We start from the raw sequence: 19,556 nt of genomic DNA, 5'->3' as shown, positions 1-19,556 counted from the left end.
AGCTATGATAAGGCACTGCCTCCCTGGTCCCCTAAGACATCCTTGGCATGGCTTTTAATAGCAATTTCCTGTGTCCCATACACTGCACGACCTCAGGAAGTGCAAAAAAGAAAGAAAGAAAAAAATAAATGTTATTTTAAAAAAATTTAAAAAGCAATATCCTGTGTCCCATACACCACACAGCCCCAGGAATTGCCATTATATTCACCGTATACTCACCATAAAGCCTTCATGGCCTGGTCTCGGTGCTATGGCGGCTTGGTCTTAGGGGAGTCCATTGGGCTTTATACTCTGCCTCCTCCTATTCCTCTTTTTTCTACAAAGGGAAGGAGAAGAGAAGCAAGAAGGGCAGAAAGAAAAAATATATATACAGTTCAAATGTTAATGTTTATGTACTCACATGTGGCACAGGTGAAAATGACACACAGGCTGCTCCTCATTATGGTTCTACAGTGTAGACAAACAAAGACCTGATGAATAAATTACACATGACTCTAAATTGGAGTCAGTTAAAGAAGGGAAAAAATCAAACAGCGCAAGTTACCAAAAAACACAATGCAATGCAATAAAAACAATGAATGAAGGAACAATGGGAGGACAAAGGAGGAAAAGATTACTAGAGGCCCATCATTTTTAACATAGTCACAACTGGACGTTGGATGATCAGCATTGAAAGTCATGTGATCTGTGAAGGCATCTAATCAAGCTTCATCACAAGGCTTGCTGTACTTTTGATCACCTAATACGTGTTCAGCTTGCAATACCAAGAGGAAGCTGCAAGGACACTTGAGTTTGTTAAAAGGCAAATCCTTTCCTGGTCTTAAATATTGTTCAGATATGTTGCCCCTGTTTTTAGCTCTGTCCACTAATGTTGAATTGTCATTTACTATAAGCTGTGACTTTCTCATTTGTTTTCATATTGGCTTTATGCATACAGATGTACCTTTTGATAGTGAAGTTTAAGCTGGCATGTGCATTTAAGTGTAATGCTGAATTCAGACCAAACCACGTTTTTGAATCACAATTCTCCCTCTTTAAAGAGAGTGATCCACACTATGTTGCATGTGATCCTGTGTCAGTTTTTAATTGTATCTCATTAATATCATCTTGTTTGGTTAAAAAGTGTTTTTACTCATAATATTGTCAGCATTCAATCCTAGTTATGAAAAGAGAACAGTATGTACAACAAACCCCTTTGTAATGATTTTATTGTCCAATTCTTAGCAAGTATCATACAGTACGTATATCATCTCATAATACTCACAGTCACAAGAGAATGACATTTATCACATTTAACACATAAAAAAATGTGACTCTTATAAGAGGGAATATAATAAAGAACATGTAGTATTTAATGCTGGAAACATTTTACTGGTTGAATGCAAAACATCTCTTTATTCTTTCATTCTTCTATTGAAATATGTGATTACATAAACTCAATTCCACATTTTTAAACAAAACTACTATATACAATATGCATCTTTGTACAAACAGGACACAAAAATACACAATATACTGCAGGAGAAACAATTCAAAGAATACAAATTTGCTTTGGTTATTCTACATCATACTATGTTCATATATATGTTTGGAGAAAATAGTACTGCAGTTTCAAAAATATAAGACAAGTGTGCATTCAAAGTTCATAAAGGTCCAGAATAAACTGTAGATGCTGGTATGAACTCGAGGTATGAACTTGAGGAATGTTGGTTTATAAATCACAGCTTCACTCCATTAATGGATGAAATCCACACAGCAGTTATTGGATGGCAAAAATGAGAAGAGGCACAAGTCCATGTTGTAGTAGTCCATGTCAGACAGGAGGCTGGCTCTATGGAAAGAAAATAAACAAGAGGTCAAACTGTGGTGGGTGGGAAGGTTTTTACTATACATCAACCCAGCATACACTGTCAACACTTACACACTGTGTCCAGCTTTAAGCACGGCCCACCATGTTCTCCAGATGCTCAATCCTCCCAGACACGTCAGCTAGTGAGCTTAGTCAAGGAAACTCATTTGCAATCACATTAACAAGCACAATTAAATGATGGAAAGAGAATGAGAAACAGTGCTCATGTCACTCTCTTAAACATACACAAAATACACTGTTCAACTGTTACTGTACTCAATAACAATTCCAGCAGGTAGAAAGAACCAGCTGCCGCCACCACAGTGAAATGTGCTGTGGGCACTGTTTATAGTAAAGTGGCTTCCATCTGAAGCAAAGCAAAGGATATTCTTGGCTGTGAGCTGCTGGATGGCTGCCTGTGTTTGCTTCTGGAAAGCCAGCCTGGCCTCACATTTGCAGGGATCCTCCACCACCTTCTCCACCTTCACCTCTTCGCCGGGAGAAAGAAAAATTTCACATCAGTGTAACAGATCATGTACAGAGGAAAAAAGCACACAGAAAACCACCCACACTGCTTTTCCAACTAGGCTGCTGTTCAAGAACAAACCAAAGCTGGAACAAATAGAAACACACTCCTTACCAAGCACATTCAATGGTACAAACTGTACCAAATAAAGTATTTTGCCACAACAATGCAATCATGTTGAATGAATTCTATAATATTACCTGATTATTGTCTGAAGTCAACAGTGAATTACAGAGTCAGGTGATGATGCACTAGTTGCGTGTGATGTTATGAAAGCACTATTACTGAAGCCTCTAAACACATATTAGCTCTTTAGCAGCATTAATAACACAAAAAAGGTAATATTAGCTGCAGGAATCCATTCAGTGTGCTCTTACCTTTAAGGGAACATGTTTTTTTGTCCGCATTCAAGATATAACCATTCCGGCACTTGCAATAATAGGAGGCATTGCTGTTGACACATATGTGTTCGCAGTCATGTCCCACGGCACAGGGGTCCAGACCTAGAACAAGCCAGGACAGTTTCATGTGCTAGGATACATTATACTGTATGATAGCAAGTGGCAGGTGGTGTTAGGTAAGGTTGTACTGTTCAGTTGCAAAAATCAATTAAAGTTGTTTATGGTAATTAGTAGCCTTAGTATTTCTTTCTAATGCTGATAAATAAGTAAAATAACATATTGCTGCAGCTATTTTTGATTCAGTTTAGTTTTTTTCTTTTGTCTGTGTGAGTTCAAAGATAGTTGAATGATTTTATTTGATGTTTATGTGCTTGCACTTGACCACATGTCACATATGGATGAAAAGCTGGTTCATACACCTTCACCACATCTCAGCCAAGGTCATTTACGAACTGCTCTGGTTCACTGTGTGTTGGACAGTTGGACAGTTAGGACAGTTTCATAATCAAACATATTTCATAAAAAGGAGGGGGACAAGACAAACATCAGACAGTTACATGGAAATAAAATTCAAGTTTACAGTAGAACCTCATTTTTCCAAACATCTACACTTTCAGCGCAACAAAATCTAAAGGAATTTAGATTTTTTTTAAATTGCTTAAGATTATAGGAATTTTCTTTTTTATGATGCAACTGACAATACATGCTGCTTAATGCACAGATAATGCTTTTTGGATTTCATACACATCGAGAAATCTTCAAACAATATATTCTTCCCACATGTCCATGTTTAAATGTTAATATTTCACTTCTATATTCCAAACTGGTTTGGAAAAATGAGGTTCTCACATACAGTTAAATCACTTCAAATGACAAGAAATACATTCAAAGCAGTCACCTTAATGATGCCTTGATTGCAAAACAATTTACTTTATAATTACTCCTTTCTGTCACTAATAAACACTTCTAAATGTATGGCTTTTTTTTAAGAAGCTGAAAGTTTAGGGCTGTTTGGCCCCAAGACTTTACTCAGGTTTAACTTGGCAACTACAAGCAGGTTCTAGTGCCGACATCTGCAGTCCATGTGGGGGCTGAAAACATCTGCTGCTGTATGTTTCCTCAGGATTTCAAAGTTTATAATTCACCAATAACTCTTCAAATGATCCACAATGTAAAATATACCCCCCTTAAGACTGAAGGTGCCCCTTACTGGAACTAGAACCAGGGTTAATGGGAGGGGAAGGTCTCGCAAGGCCCCTTTTTGTCCTACCGCACAGTGTCTCCTGGAACTTAGAAGTAAGCTTCTCTATAACGCCGTAGGTCTCCACGTAGAACACGTGATCCTCCAGAGGGATGCTGGCCATCAGCTGCAAGGAGCGCATGTCAGCACGGTCCACCCCGACAGCATATATCTCAATGCCTGAGGCCCGAGCTGCAGCAGACACCTCCTCCACCTGGTCTTGAGGTCTCCCATCTGTCACAATGATGGCCACCTTGGAGATCTTCTTGGGACGAGGTCGGGCTCCAGACTGCTCAGTGAAGGCTTCGTTCACTGCGGTCTTGATGGCGAGACCGGTCATGGTGCCAGCAGCCAAGGGCTCAATGCGGGAGATGGCTTTCTTCATGTCGGGTCTGTTGAAGTGGTCTTTGAGCAGGAACTCAATCTTGACCGTGCTGGCGTAGTTGACCACAGCCACTCTGGTGGCGTCTGAGCCCACATCCAGTGTGTCGACCATGTCGGCCAGGAATATCTTGACCTTCTCAAATTCACCAGGACGTACGCTGCGAGAGCTGTCAATGATGAACACTAGGTCCAGAGGGCGGCTCCTGCACTGAGATTCTGTCTCTGGTGATCAACCAAATCATGGCAGGATTAAGTCCAGTTCATTACTCAGTGATCAACATTCACGTGTGCTGGTTGAACTTTCATGATGAGAGTGACACAGTTAACAATCAAGAACAGTACTGGACGAGAGTTTATTTACAGTTTGTGATGCACAATGAATGTTCCAATTGTAACAAAAGGACATTTCTGTGCATCATGGCCATGATAAAATGAAATGATATAGTATGCTTTGTAAGACATACTGTATTCATTCTTTTGTCAACAGTCTATCAGAGGCTTGTCTTATCCTTTCATCACATTTCCCTGAATGAAAAGGATGATTGATGTCCATACAAGAAAAAAGGGACATCATACCTAAAGAGGGAGACAGTGTTAGGAGCCCTGCCTGTCCAATCACTTGCACATATACTAAATTACAAAAATGTTAGTCTCTTTCCCAAAGCAAAAGTACTAACTGCTTTAAGAAAAAAAAGTACTTTAGTAAATTGCCATCTTTTTTAATATTTTTTTCTGAATCTTTGTGGATTTTTCCATAAATTCTAATATTTCAATTCTAATATTCTAATATTTCAATTCAGCCCCAACTGTGAACATTTTTAAATCCAGGTTAAAAACACATCTCTTCTCCTGTGCTTATGATTGAGCTCTTTTAAAGCACTTTACATTTTAATCTTTCATTTGCACTCTATGTCCTTTTAATGATTTTAAAGCAAATCATTATTTTATGCTACAACCTTATATTTAATGCTCTATTCTTCCTGTTTTTATATATATTTTTTTAAATATTTGTATTTGCATAAAAATGTTAGATGAGCTGATTGATACCACTTTCGTATCTATACAGTAAATAGAAAGGATAAGCTACATCCAGCAGCTGGTTAGTTTAGCTTAGCACAAGAACTCGGGACAGGGAAAAACAACTAGCCTAAAGGCACCTCTGACTGATGAATATGTTACATTTGTACAAAAACCAATACCTGTTCATACCAATACAACCAATGCATTGTGGTTTTACGGGAAATAACTGTTTCTAGCCGGTGCAGTAACTTTCTTGGTTGATAAACAACCACTAGAAAATACCACGAAATAGATGATCTTCATAAAAACATGTTGTTTTTATACATTTATAATAAATGGTTAATCAACAGCACTTTTTGTTCACTTCGTGTACAGGTTTTGTCACCCTGTGCTAAGCTAAGCTGCTGATGGCATACACAGAGAGTGGCATGAATCTTCTCATCCAACTATAAGTGAGAAGGACAATAAGCTTATATCACAAAATGCCAGATGGTTGCTCTAGGTGACATATTTCTATTCAAAGCTAAACAAAAAGATCTGACCTGGAAAGCACTGAGGCGCATTGGTGGGGCTGGAAAGCAAACCTGACTGGTAATATTCTACCTGTCTCCACAGGACTGATGGTGGTGATGAGGCCGCTTTGGGTACTGACCGGTAGCGTCACAGCAGCAGTGGTCTCTACTGGCAGCGCAGTGGTCACCACCACTGGCATGATGGTTGTCACCGGTGCCACTGTAGTCGCTGGCAGAGTTGGTGGAAGTGTTGGCTCTGTTGTGGCCGGCAGAGTTGGCGGGATGGTAGGGAGGTATACCACAAGAGTTGTTGGTACTGTGGGGTTTGACTTTGTTGGGCAGGGGCCTTTCACTTTGTAAGGGACAAGGCCTTTGGCCTTATGATGAGGATGGTGAGCTACAGGTGGAGACAGACCTTTAAAGAAGGGGTGTATTTGTGGTGCCACTGGCCCTTTGAATCTGTGGTGATAGGGCAGCATTGGGACTGAGGGTCTGTGGTAAGTCACTGGAGGAGATAGAGGAATGGGTCGATACACTACCGGTGGAGGGATCCTTGGTGGCTGGTAGTGGTAGTGATACTGTCCTCTATAGGTGTAATCACTTCTGTGAACTACAGGGCCACCAGAAAGGAAAAGTGATAGAGAACATTAGTAGGTTGAAGGTAGGTAAATAGGAAAGGTGTGTAAGTTGACATTGTGTATACTTGGTAAGTTGTAGTGAAATGTATAACAATAACTTCTGCTGTCTTAAGAGCAGAGACGAATGATTAGTTGAAGCATGAGTGTACGTTCAGCCACCTGGGGTTGTTTGCAACAAGCTGAGATTAAACAGTGCTTGTGAAACACCCAGTCCAAAAATTTAGATTTCATGCAGAAAAGTGTAAAAACTTGGTTAGATTAATCATTGAAAGTTTACCTTAAGATTCATAACTGGTGACACAAAATGCAAAAGGTCTAACATGGCTATAAAACAATTGTGTAATGCAACAGAGTATATTTACTCAAGTACTGTGTTGAAATACGAAACCTAACTTCACTTTTTCCATTTTATGCTACTTTTTCTTCTACTTCCTTTTACTTCCTTTTACTCCTACATGTATTTCACTGTTATAATTACTTTGTAGAATAAAAAAAACAACGAAGAGCCTCTAAAATATGACACATTATTATTGATTAAATAGAGCTCCTCTTTGACAGACTATGCAATTACAACACTACTTACACATACTGTACATCCATGAGTGAGAATATATCTGATAATATATTGTATAATAAGTACTCTTCATTTTGCTGATAAAACTTCAATATCATCAAAATTCATTTGAATAGAGGACATTTAATTGTAATTAAATAGTACACACCATGTGTAAGACCTGCTTTTAACAGTAAAAATACATAAGTATTATCATCAAATTGTACTACCAGTACAAAAGTAGTATCAAAAGTAAAACTCCTCATTTAGCAGGAAAATGGATCATGTGAGTAACATATTACTATATTACATTATGCATCATGTTGCTGTTGAAACTGTTTGAATTTGTTTTAACTACTTTATATACAGTTACAGTTGCTTCACAAATTTGTGCATTTCTTTAGACTTACGTCTTTTAAGCCTATTTGTGAATTTTTTGCTAATTTTACATCACTGAGTTATTGAATTAAAACCATCTAAAAGTTTAGAAAAAGCAGAAACTGTTCACAACTCAGACATCTGAAAAGACTGAAGCGGCTCCCATTACACTGCCTTTTTTATGAGATGTCAAAAGTTAATTACGTTCGGAATCTCTTCCTTTTTTTTCTTTTTTTTTTACAGTGGATTGTAATATAGAAGTTTATGATAGCTGGCAACTAGCTGGCAAATAAAATGAATTTAGTGAAAAGTGCAAATTTTCTATTTGAAAATTCAGTGAAATAAGACTTAAGTAGCATTATGGAAATACTCAAAGTAGAGTCCATCACTAATGTTTTAAACTGGTATTTTGTCATTTTACCTAAAAAAGTAAAAGTTACTTATTCTATCACTGCTAGAGAGTAGCAACAAACTGTCTTGCAGAAAAGAGAAATAATAAAGGAATAATAAAGGAGGCTTCAGTTACACATACTTGCTGGATTGAGGGTCCTGTGTGGTGGTCGGCCATTGTTTCTGGTCTGTGCGTAACTTTGCGCAGATATGAGATGCGGGTCTCCGGCACTGAGCGGATATGTCGCCAGGACATCAGACAGCAGCAGTGAAGCGCTGTACAGCAGTCTGCAGAGTAAAGACTTCATCATGTCTGCATACAGAATCCTCCGCTAGTCTATCCGGCTCTCTATCCTCCAGGGTCCTGCTCCGCTCTGTGTTGGTCTCACCGTCTATATGAGGAGTCCAACACGTCAAAGTCTCTACCCAATCCAAAGGTGGCACATGACCTTCAGGCCGGGGGCAGGACGGTGTAAGGGCGAGGATTGATGACTTTTCACTTGTTGGTGGATGTTTTTTCTTTCTCCTCCTGTCTCCTTTAAATGTATTCCTCTTCACCTCCCCCATCACTTGACACTAGAATAAACTTTTACGTTTAAATGTTGATTGAAAGCCTTTTCCACTCTCCCAGGAATCATATAAGGAATGCTTAAATTGTAGCTTGCCATCATCAAAATGAGATCAACTGACAGCACAGTTTTAATTCAGTTGTTCAAACAATTCAAATATGGCCTGAAGGTCCTCTTCTGCAATGTAACAATGATGGAGGTTTTAACAGCTGGTCTATAGGACATGACAGCATTAACTTAAGCAACATGTTCCTACTTGGAAATCTCTTTTCATTGATTCAGATTATTATAATAATTATTATTATATTAGAAATATAACTTTCTCACAGAAATGTAGACATCCATCATTGAGTTTGTGCCTGAAGTCATTCCTAATTTCAAACTAGTGATTTATTAAATTAGGCTATTACAACTTGTCTTGGCCAACATATTAGTAATGCGGTGCCAGCTTTCAGTTTAAATGTTGTGCAACCAGTTTTGATTTAGTGATGCAATAATCTCTACTTTGACTTCACTTAAAGCAGGACATAAAAAAACAACAACCAAGGAGTCAAATGATGATATAAATGTTTTGAAACTTTTATTGAAGTCAATTTTTTTTTCCACTAGGATAAAATCATAATACCAGTAAAGTAATGGGTGGGTGGATAAGCATGCAACTACTAATGTTCACAAGACTAGCCGATTGCTCCAGATGTCAGACGAGAAAGAAGCAGAGAAAACGAGCCCTCTGCTTTGTCTCTCAGCCTTAACTGGAAAACCTTTTACTAGCTTTGCTAACACGAGGCAGTAGACCATCAGGGCAGCGGAGAGGTGACGAAAAACGTCAGGAGTGGTGCTCAACTGAACCACAGCGAAGCTAAATAAATAACAGACAAACAAGTGCTACGGACTCCATTCAAGATTGAGATGGAATAGTCTAGATCTTAATAATTAGGGGGGGAAAAAAACACAATTCAACAATAAGAGCTATAATAAGTGGATTGTCTTTTTTTTTAATTTTACACTTCATATATCAATCTATATATAGGATGGTGCTGGATTGATGATAGCATTTCAAGCGGTTTCATTTTTTTTACATGTATCCCTTTTACTAAGACATAAAAAAGGCCAGAGAAAGTGGAGGGGTGGGTGGGGTGGTAGTTTCCAACACTTTTCAAACATCACATTCATTCAGTCATTTCACACAATTTTCAGTCTTTTTCCCACCTTTGTCCTCTCACTCTCACCAGGATAGAATCTCTATAGAAACATGGTGAGCAGGGTCAAACAAAACGTTACCAGTGGCCTTACATATACACAGTAGGTCCGAGGGGGATGTGGGTTGGGGGTGTTGGGGGTGTTGGTGGTGGTGGGGGGTAAGGGCGCAATGGTGTTCAGAAAGGGTTAGTGAGGGAATGTAGGAATGCATATGGCGGTGTGTGTGTGTGTGTGTGTGTGTGTGTGTGTGTGTGTGTGTGTGTTTTGTTGTATATGTTTTGGCAACGGGGGGCTGGTGCTTAAGCAGGCATGTAAGGAGGAGGTGGTTCCTTCTCTGGCATCTTCATTGCCATCTCATAGGTGGGCAGGATGTACTAGAGAAGAGAGTGGGGGGGGAAAGGCCATTTAGAGTCACTTTACAGAAGCTATTCCATATTATAAAGACATTTTTCTATTATTCACTTTTTTGCCTTACTAAAGCTAATTCTGAGTAGTCCTCACTATAAGCAGACAGTTAAAGCATTTTTTTTGTGAGAATGCTAGAAATAAAAACAGACGTCTCATATATAAAGCATATTGTATTTCTTTTGGAATTGTTTTTCTTCCTGACAACCACTATAGCAAAATGTATGGAGGACAATGCCACCTGCTGGCTTGACTTAGACATTACATGTTGCAAAATCTGATGCAGTTTGTCTTCGTGGCACTATATGTGACTCACAAAATTCATAATAGTCAATTAGAGAGAGCCTGAGGTCACTTGCATACCTGCGGTGGAGTCTCAAAGGCGGGGTAGACGGCAATCTCTGGCATGTTCCTGTTGTTGATATACTTGTAGCAGTTCCACACGCAGTTGATCAAGTAAGCCTGGAGAGCATAGAGAGAGAGAGAGGTTTGTATTTTAGGGTTGAATCAGGCCGTGTGAATGAAATGTCAGTAAACAGCTTCAGTCCTTAAACTTGTTATACCATGACGTCTCTTCTTCCATCACAAGTTACATGTACCAGAAAAAATGTAAATATGACAGAACCAGTGTTGATGGTAATCTGATAATCACGCAGGCTTTTTCCTCACCCAGATAACCACGTGTTGGACTCAACTCACCGCTGGAAAATTATTATCAATGTTCTCATCTTACTCTTCGCAAGGCAGCAAGAAAGTGTACTGTAACATGTCACAGTCCTGCTTTAAATCTACCATATCTGATTTCTCTTAAGATCAGAGTGCTGAGAGTGTGCTTTAGAAGAATCTGAGTTTTCTGAGCCAAGACAAAGAAAATTCATATTCTAATGTTAAAGGGGGTTTTACCTTGAGGATGATCAGGAAGGCAAAGAAGACGAGCACAAAGAGCAGTAGGCAGCTGGGGTCCATAGACAGGAGGTATTCCTTGTAGGGGAAATCCGGCTGAGGACGCAAAGAGCAGACAATGTCAGATAATCAATAACACTTTATTCAACTAAAATCAGCATCGAAGCTGACTCCAAGACCAATAGATTACAACTTTGGGACTGTTATAGCAGCAATCTCTTACAAGTTGGACTCTATTTTTTTGTTTTTAGTATTTTGTCTGATGTTTTTTTTCAAATACCTCAAATTAGACTGAAAAACATCACTAGTTGTGTTAACAATTTTAGTTTAAGTGCTGAATTAATCTGAGGGAATTTGGTTTCTTTTCTTTCCCCCCTATATCTCTGTCTATAACAACGTATTGATAATGTGTACGATGTATTTACTATACTTTCAAATTAGCATAATGTTACTCTGATATTTCAGTGAAATGTGGTTGAAGTAAAAACCATGAGCCTTAGCATTTAGAACTGGTAACTGAGCCCATAATGTCACAACAAGATTGGGACTAACCAACTGGTCTAAGTAGTCCTTGATCCTGGGCAGATAGGTGAGAGAGCTGATGGCCACCAGGCAGCTGAGAGCGAAGTCAAACAGCTGGTAGCAGAAGAAGGGGATGAGCCAGCCATCACGATGCTGCGGACGGAAACAGGAGGAGACAGAGGTGTGATTGACCCACTCAGAGGACATCGAAGGACCATGTTGCTCTTTTTTCAACCTCATCTCTAAACATTAAGTCTGCATCACGTAGGTAGGTTCCATTCACCTCTGCAAATCCCAAGCAGAAGAATCTAACGCTGTAGTTTTACTAGTTTCAATGTACAATATTATCCTGCTTTCTTTTTACATTTTAATTCTTACATTTACTCTTTTATTTTCTCATTTAAATGTATGTTCAGATGTGATTTGGGGTAAATGCATAAATAGAGTCTGCCTACAGAAAAAAGTAAATGCTGACATTGCAACTGTGTATATTAACATATATTCGTGCAACAAATACAGACGGTTGAAAATCAGCAAAATGGTCCTTCAGTTAGGTTGTTCACAACACTCTACTACAGACACTGTGGATGGTTTTTCTAACTAAAGCACTCTGTACACTCTGTATAGCCTTGACAAAACTCTACTTCACTCTATTCTCACATCATGTAGCCAAACACATTTGTTTTGTACGTTTGTTTTGTATTATGATCAGCTTTCACACATTAAGGGATATTTCACTGGAGCGCTACAGCAACAGCGGCTGTACACTGCCTCACTACTTTGAATAGGGTGCCGACTACAGCTGTCTGGGAGCATGTACTTGCACAGCTAAAGTAGCAGCAGGCATACTTTAACTGTGCAGTCATCCCTACTAGCAGCTTAACGCAGGTCCACGTCAAAAGGCTATCAAACCTGTCAGTCTTGATGCCATCAGGCAGGCCTGTGAGGTAAAGATGACGGGCAGTGAGAACATAGCATTGTGTGCTACACTCCCACTGCATCAGGAGTCTTTTGAACATCCCGTTAAAATGTACTGTAGCAGAGGAAAAAAAAAAAAAAACAGGACAGGCAGCTTTGGCATTTCATGTTATGTCCTACTTACCTCTTGAAAGACTTTTATTTAATGCATGCACATTTTGGGATTACATATTTGCATAAGAAACCGTGAAAGTGCTTTAAATACATATTTTAAAAAAACTTTTAAAAGGTAGCACACTACTGGGCACACTTACAGTTATGGCTCCATACACCATCATGGCACTGATGGTGAGCATCAGCAGAGAGATGGCAAATCCGACACAGGCGTTCTCTGTAGGGGAGCAAGTGATCAAATGAAGGCAAAGATTAAATATATTTTAATCCAGCTTTAACTTTAACTGTTAATATAAGACTGAGTGTAGTTGAATGGACATTTGCCTGCACTCTTAGAGGCTGTTGGGATTTGCATACAGTGTAAGTGAACAGTCTCCCAGGCTTCTCTCTTTCCAGCTTGCTCTGTTTTAAAAGGCCAGCTCTGGGGAGCATTAAGCCTTCCCGCTTTCAGCTGTGGAGCTTCGGTAAAGAAGACACAATGAAACTCAGTCGGGGATAATTAAAAGGTCTGCCTTTCATATCCTCTTTTCTCTCCATCACTCACTCTCTTGCTTCCTCAAACTGTCCTGCCTGTTGCACTGGAAAGATGCTAGTCAGAGAGCTGAGGCAGCACTGCGGTCCAGACACATGCCTTTGTTATTCAGTAGGTCAAACAGAATAACTTGTTTATCAATGTATGAATGTGTCAGAGGACCGTCTGGGCGGGTGGGGGGGGCCTTAGAATTCCTATCTTTACTGTATTATGAAAAGAAAAAGCAAGCCTATTCATCAGCGATGTTGGAAATATCGCTCTGTTACTGTGTGTAAAACAAATTTCAATCTACATAGATCTGTAGGGTCTAAATGGTTTCTATCTTTATATCAGTATTGCATATTTGGCATTATATCTTTCTTTTCTGTTTTCTGTAAATAACTGTAAAAAGCCATTTTCAAACATTTTCTCAGTTACGTTTTACACATGGTCTGGATTGTGGAATAAAATGAGAGCAGCCTGATGAAGCTGCACTAATAGTCAGGAGTAAAGATAACTGAGCCAGTCTGAATGCTAACATTGTCTCTGGACATCCTCCACTGCCCTGAGTGCTGGCATGAGTCTACTGTGGGAAGGTCAACCCACCACAGATTGTTTCCCCTCCTCTCCTGCTGAATCACTGTTTCAGGAAAATGAAGAGGCTTTCGCCAGGCCAACGAACAAAACAAGCGCCGGCTTGAAAGGAAAAGCCTCTTGCAGTCCTGCCCTGGCACATACAAACACCTCGGACTAACATAAACCTGTTGAGGAATTACAGAGGAGCGGCTGCCGTGGCCTCACACCAACAACACATTCAAACAACGTGTACACAACACAGCAACGTTCTGTCGTCATCACGGGTTGTTTTGTTTTGCAGTCACCAGGGAGCTGTGCTCTCTGTGGATGATGATTCACATAATGAACCTCAGCAAAACAGCCGCTCATGGGTTAGTGAAAGGCCCCAAACAGAAAAAAGCAAGTATACACGTCAGTCTGATGTAGATACCATTTGTTCATGATGTTTCAGTGGACACACCGTGATAAAATGTGCTATGTACATGCTTGAAAAACAGAAGAAAATTCCACTGTTTTTTCAATGCAGTTTGGTAGTTCTTACAGTCATTCCTATATATAGTTAATTACTTACCGGACATCCTGTCAGAGGCAAAATAACGGTCGATGACCTCATACTGCAAGTTGATGGTGGGAACATTTTCTGGGTGGGTCACAGCGACAGTCAGCAGGATGCCCATCAACAGGTTGACAACCTGAGGAGAAGAAAGGAAAAAGAGAGGCTTGGTTAAATTGATAGGACTCTACTTGAAATGAACTTGTGAGTGCTTTACATAATTTTCCAAATATGGTTCGGAGTGTCTTCTGATTGCATTCCTACCTTCTTGGCAACGTTTGGTTTCAGTTCACTCTGGTATTTTATTTTTTTAAAAAACTTGAGACACACTGAAAAATTAATCACCCTTTTTAGTCAGTGTTATTCTGTCAACGTGTGGGAAGGCAGTCGTGAGTAGGAACAATTCAAGGACGCTCCAACATTTGAGCGTTATTAGTCAGCTACATTTACAGAATACAGACAGTTGACGAATTAAAAGGAAAAACCAACACAAAGTATCATAGTGAGATGTTGGGTCTCCATGTGCTGCCAGAAAAAGCTTCAGTGCTCATTTGCATTGATTCTACAGTCTGTGAATTCTACTGGAGAGATCAACAATGTTCTTCCAAAAGATATCATTTAGCGTTTGATGATGGTATTGGAGAGGACTGTCTAACATGTTGGGCCAAAATCTCTGGAGGTGTTCAGTTGGGTTGAGAAGGCCACAGCTCCCATCATGATAAAAATGTTTCATTATATATAAAGTGATCACTCAGCGACACTTCACTCTAAGGGGACAAGTGGACCCAAACCATATTAAAAATGCCCCCACAGCATAACAGAGCCACCGTCAAACATTCAAACCTGCACTGTTTTTTTTTAAAATTTGTCATCTGTCTATCTATGTTATCGAAAAGTCAAATCCACAAGACAACTATGCATCTGCAAATACTGTAAAAAAGAAACGACCTAACAGACCAATGAACTGAAACCAATGATTGGCAGAAAGGAAGGAAAAGATACCCTGAAGAAGTGATAAAATATAGTGACTGAATTGCCCTTTAATCAAGAAAGGAAGTTGTGGTGCTAAGCAAAACTCTCAAAAAAGGAAGTGTGTTTTAAGTTTTCATATGTTTTCTAACGCCTTTGCAACACGGTTTCTAGGAGTGTTGCAGAGTATCTTAGACTGTGTCCTAACAGCAAGCGTTGTATCGCTCAACATTGGTTACTCTCTGTCCCAACTGAACCACTTAAATATGCACTTCTTGTTACGTGAACTAAACCACACTCCCATCATCCTACCCAACAAGGCTTAAAGGTTGTATTATAGTGTATCTTATGTGCAACAGAGGATTTATCATATGATATGTTCTGTCATATGACTTTAAAACAGAGCGACAAACACTGAGGGCTAATTTGATTTATTAATATTTTGGGCTGTAACTTAAATAACGTGTAACCATCTTGTTTAACTAGTCCTAGTCAGGATGATTTAATGTAACTAAACATGCTGGCTGGAGGATAGTGTCTGGTTACCGTGGAGATGACTGAAACATAAAATGAAAATGTGGCATGACTTTTTAATTTTTCGTACTAATAACCATAAAATAGCTTATATAAAACAAGTCATTATTCTCAAGACTGACAAAAAGTGATTTAAATTGAAATCTTACATTGCTAATCCAACCACAGGCCCCAAGTAGCTACAGTATAGCCTATGTCTGGTTTATGCATGTAGTACAACTTAACTTCATTGTTAACAGGTTGAGAGTACTACTGTATCAAGGTTGTATTTTTATTAATGGTTTTATTCTTTTATATTAACTAACAACAGGTCTGTCTTCTTTGCTTCTTTAGCTATACGTTGCTGTGTTTTGGCCAAAATAACCTTGAAAAAAAGAGGTATAATCTCATTGAGGGTTTTCTGGTAAAACAAAAGTTAAGTAAGTAAGAATAAAAAAAGAGGAAATAGAGAAAACAAAGGCAGGCGACTGACGTGGTTTGTGTGTCAAATATTGTCCAGCTGGCAAAAAAACGCAGAGGAGTATTTTGAAACGCAACCAAAACCAAAACATCTGTGACTGATTGAGCTCTGAGTGAAGACTTCTGCAGGAACACAATGTGCACATAACACTAAACAAGCTACTTCAACCAGGGACGGGATATAAGTCTGTGTCCCGTTTTTGTTTTAGAAATTAATCTTGCTGCAGATTTAATCTCATGATTTGACATCTGTAACATTAGCGCAGAGTCGACTCGCTAACATGCTATCCAGGCCAAATGTCATCTGTTTCTAAATGTTCAACCTTCACATCTCATTCAGGTGCAAATAACTAATAAGCATCGACTATTTATGGTACGGTGACCGGGTTTCTGACCGCATGTTCAAGGCTGTGTGAGCTGCACTGTCAGAAACACCACTAGCCAAACCTGTGACGATAGCAGGCTAGTGGCTAATGCTAGCATCCTGCGCGGCTTGAAATGGCTGTTTAAAACAATCAAAAATGAAATTTAGCTGATATTGGAGCTACCGACAACACTTATAACACACTACCCGAAGAAGATTCCCCTAACCGGTTGTCAATCGTCATTTGACTTCCTACTTTAGGAACTTAACGCAAGTGATAGTTAACATTAGCAATGCTATCAACCATTTTACGCACCATGTACCATGTTCCCAGGATGATGGTCCCCGTCCGGACGTGGCAACATCCACAACACCGGGTGGTGTACAGTCTGTCTCGACTCGGCTTGAAGTGATGCATGTCCTCCACAAGCGTCGGGAGAAACATCGGGATTGCTAGCGGTGGTGGTGGTGGTGGTGGAGGTGAAAAATAGCCTCTCAACATCAACAGTTAGCGAACGAACACGGAGGAACGCCCACCACTTCCCCGACAAACCTGCACGACACCGCTGATGAAAACAAACGCTTCTACCCGGGGAGGAAGAGGAGGAGGCGGGGACTCATGTGACGGACACTAACTTTAACCAATGGATGTTTAGAAGTGATGAGGTAACCAACAGGATTCAGGTAATTATTTTGTTTTGAGATCTATGCAGACATTTTTAAAAGTAAACTCAAAACCTACCTGTTCAACCTGGCTTTTGATTGATTACATTTACAGTCTTTTTTAATTCTATTTTATTGTATTTGTTTAGATGTTTTACATTTTGTCTACTTTATTTTACGCTATTTTATTATCATTCTATAACATTTATTGTGTCTGTTTCTCTTTTTTAACCTAATTTTAGTCTAGCTTTTACTAAACTTGATCTCTTTTATTTTATTTTACTTTTCTTTTTCATCTATTTTCAACCTAGTTTTACTCTAACTTGTAATTTTCTCTTATTTTATTTCAATTTACTAAACTTTTTTATCGTCCTTATTGTCTCTTACATGCTTTGATATCTCTTGATTTTTGCCTTCTAATTTGTCATTTTTATTCCTCTTCTTTATATTGTCACTTGTTCTGTCTTATCATTAGCTTTTCAATCAACTGTAAAGTACTTTGACCTACACTAGCCTGTTTGAAAGGTGCTAAAGATAGATAGATAGATAGATAGAGAGATAGATAGATAGATAGATAGATAGATAGATTATTCATTTAACATTGTTATTAAAAAAAAAATTACTTTACCAAACACCAAGTACTATGTACCATGTAATACCATGGTTATTGTCAACATATTGTTCAGTAAAGCACAAACAAAACAGAAAGGGTACATATTTTTTATTGCAATCATGTAGAGGAAAGAGTATTTGTACTTAATTCATTACATGATTATTTCAGATCACATGAAATATTTAGTTTACAGTGATGGAGTTATTCTCCTGAGGTTTCACTACTTCACACAGTGGGTGAAATATTTTCACTACAACAGACCTGTGACAGAGAGCAGAGAAATACTGAAGTCATTTGTCCTACATGTTGCTCTAAAAAGCCCTGCACACATACACATACTGTATGTAAATGATGCCACCATAAGAGGAAGGTGTAACAGGAAGGAGATGTCAATCAGGCATGATCTGTACATGCCCGCACAGTCCTGTCAAGAGGTGTAATCAGGAAAAATGTGTGCCACAGATGAGTTGAGCCTATCTTAAACAAGTTTGCCTGGTATATCTATAAAAATAAAATCTTTAATCTCTTACTATATTATAGTAACTTTACTGCACAATTTGATCATAAGTTCTTTTTTAATTCAAATGTTACAAAATGTTTCCATGTAAACAAAGAAAGGAGCCACTTTAGACAAATTAAAGTGACAAATCAAATCTGGTAACTGTTGCCCAACTTCCATGTTGTGTACATTTCCGATATAATTTCAATCATTATCCTGGCAGGCTCCTGCAGTTACGTACATGCAAAACATGACCTCAGTGTCCTCAACAGCAGCTACTGCCCTGAGTAGAAACTAATCTAAAATCTTTGTAAAACAGGAAATCCACTAAATCATGAAATGCAGACAATTCTTCATATTTCACCATAGACATAAATCATCAATGAAAAACAACAGACAGCATTTTCAAGTGACAGAATATCAAGTAAAAATAGAAGAAGAAAAAAAAGGATACTCTCCTCACTGTCTTGAGGATTACAACCTTGTCTGCACTATACACTGCTGACCAAATGTTGATTCATAAATCAAATATAAGCCCTCATACCTACTTAAAATGGAAGAGAGAGGGCAAGCTTAAAACTGGACTAAACAGAAAACATAACTTTTTCCCTGTGTTTAATTGTGGTGACTTACTTAATTGAAGTAAAGTCAGATAAACCTCACAGCAACAGTCAGGTGGTACAGTCACACAGACTTCATACTCTGCTGAATGCTGAGAGGTGGTGATGTCTGATTCGTAACCTTCCATAGGACCTACTAATGGCCTACCTTGATCACAAATAAGTGTTGCTGGGGTCGTGACAACAAGTGATGGAGGGAAATAGAGCACAGATTGAGTTTGAGGTAATTAGCACAAAAATAGTTTACCCTACAAAACAAGTGCTGGTGTGACAGTTTTCAGTCATGTGGACGACAAAAACCACTTCCATGTCGGGTTAGTGATAATCATCTGAAGTACTCTGCTGGCCCAGAATGTATCCTCCATCTTTCTTCCGCCAATTGTAGATTAATATTGCTCCCACTGCAGCACCCGCTGCCACGCCTATTACTCCTCCTGCAATAATACCTGCATACATGAACATAAATAAATTAGCTAAAATAAAAATTCACAGTGTATTACTTTGTCGAAGTCTGTGTAACATACTGCAAAGTACCTGCAACAATTTCTTTGTTCTCGAAGAAGCTCTTGCTGTTTGCCAGAAAAACATATCCTGAGCTGCTGTCTTTTACATG

At 38.9% G+C, this 19,556-nt stretch overlaps 2 protein-coding genes across 2 annotated transcripts; both read right to left on the bottom strand.

Annotated features, from left to right (window-relative positions):
- Window positions 1-1,936: 1,936 nt before the first annotated feature.
- matn3a (matrilin 3a) lies at window positions 1,937-8,199 on the bottom strand. The gene is made up of 5 exons (XM_053336706.1): window positions 8,034-8,199; window positions 4,047-4,622; window positions 2,753-2,878; window positions 2,238-2,339; window positions 1,937-1,992 (listed from the first exon to the last, which is right to left on the bottom strand). Exons 1-5 carry the CDS (start codon window positions 8,197-8,199, stop codon window positions 1,937-1,939), a joined length of 1,026 nt encoding a protein of 341 aa, XP_053192681.1.
- An 816-nt stretch (window positions 8,200-9,015) lies between these two features.
- laptm4a (lysosomal protein transmembrane 4 alpha) lies at window positions 9,016-17,098 on the bottom strand. The gene is made up of 7 exons (XM_053337223.1): window positions 16,865-17,098; window positions 14,241-14,361; window positions 12,723-12,799; window positions 11,521-11,643; window positions 10,969-11,064; window positions 10,429-10,527; window positions 9,016-10,034 (listed from the first exon to the last, which is right to left on the bottom strand). The coding sequence occupies exons 1-7, from the start codon at window positions 17,048-17,050 to the stop codon at window positions 9,960-9,962; spliced, it is 777 nt and encodes a 258-aa protein (XP_053193198.1). The 5' UTR covers window positions 17,051-17,098; the 3' UTR covers window positions 9,016-9,959.
- Between the last annotated feature and the right edge of the window lie 2,458 nt (window positions 17,099-19,556).

Source organism: Scomber japonicus, chromosome 17, assembly GCF_027409825.1.
Source record: "Scomber japonicus isolate fScoJap1 chromosome 17, fScoJap1.pri, whole genome shotgun sequence".
Taxonomy (NCBI): Eukaryota; Metazoa; Chordata; class Actinopteri; order Scombriformes; family Scombridae; genus Scomber; species Scomber japonicus.
Note: the sequence above shows the minus strand (reverse complement) of the source record. Positions and strands in the feature narration are given on the sequence as shown.

Coding starts and splice junctions, on each gene's coding strand:
- matn3a (XM_053336706.1), bottom strand. CDS start 8,199: ATGAAGTCTTTACTCTGCAGACTGCTGTACAGCGCTTCACTGCTGCTG. Junction 4,623..8,033: donor CAGGACCCTCAATCCAGCAA/GTATGTGTAACT, acceptor GTTGATCACCAG/AGACAGAATCTCAGTGCAGG. Junction 2,340..2,752: donor AAAAACATGTTCCCTTAAAG/GTAAGAGCACAC, acceptor CTCCCGGCGAAG/AGGTGAAGGTGGAGAAGGTG.
- laptm4a (XM_053337223.1), bottom strand. CDS start 17,050: ATGTTGAGAGGCTATTTTTCACCTCCACCACCACCACCACCACCGCTA. Junction 11,644..12,722: donor TGGTGTATGGAGCCATAACT/GTAAGTGTGCCC, acceptor TTCCGTCCGCAG/CATCGTGATGGCTGGCTCAT. Junction 10,035..10,428: donor CCTTTGAGACTCCACCGCAG/GTATGCAAGTGA, acceptor TCTCTTCTCTAG/TACATCCTGCCCACCTATGA.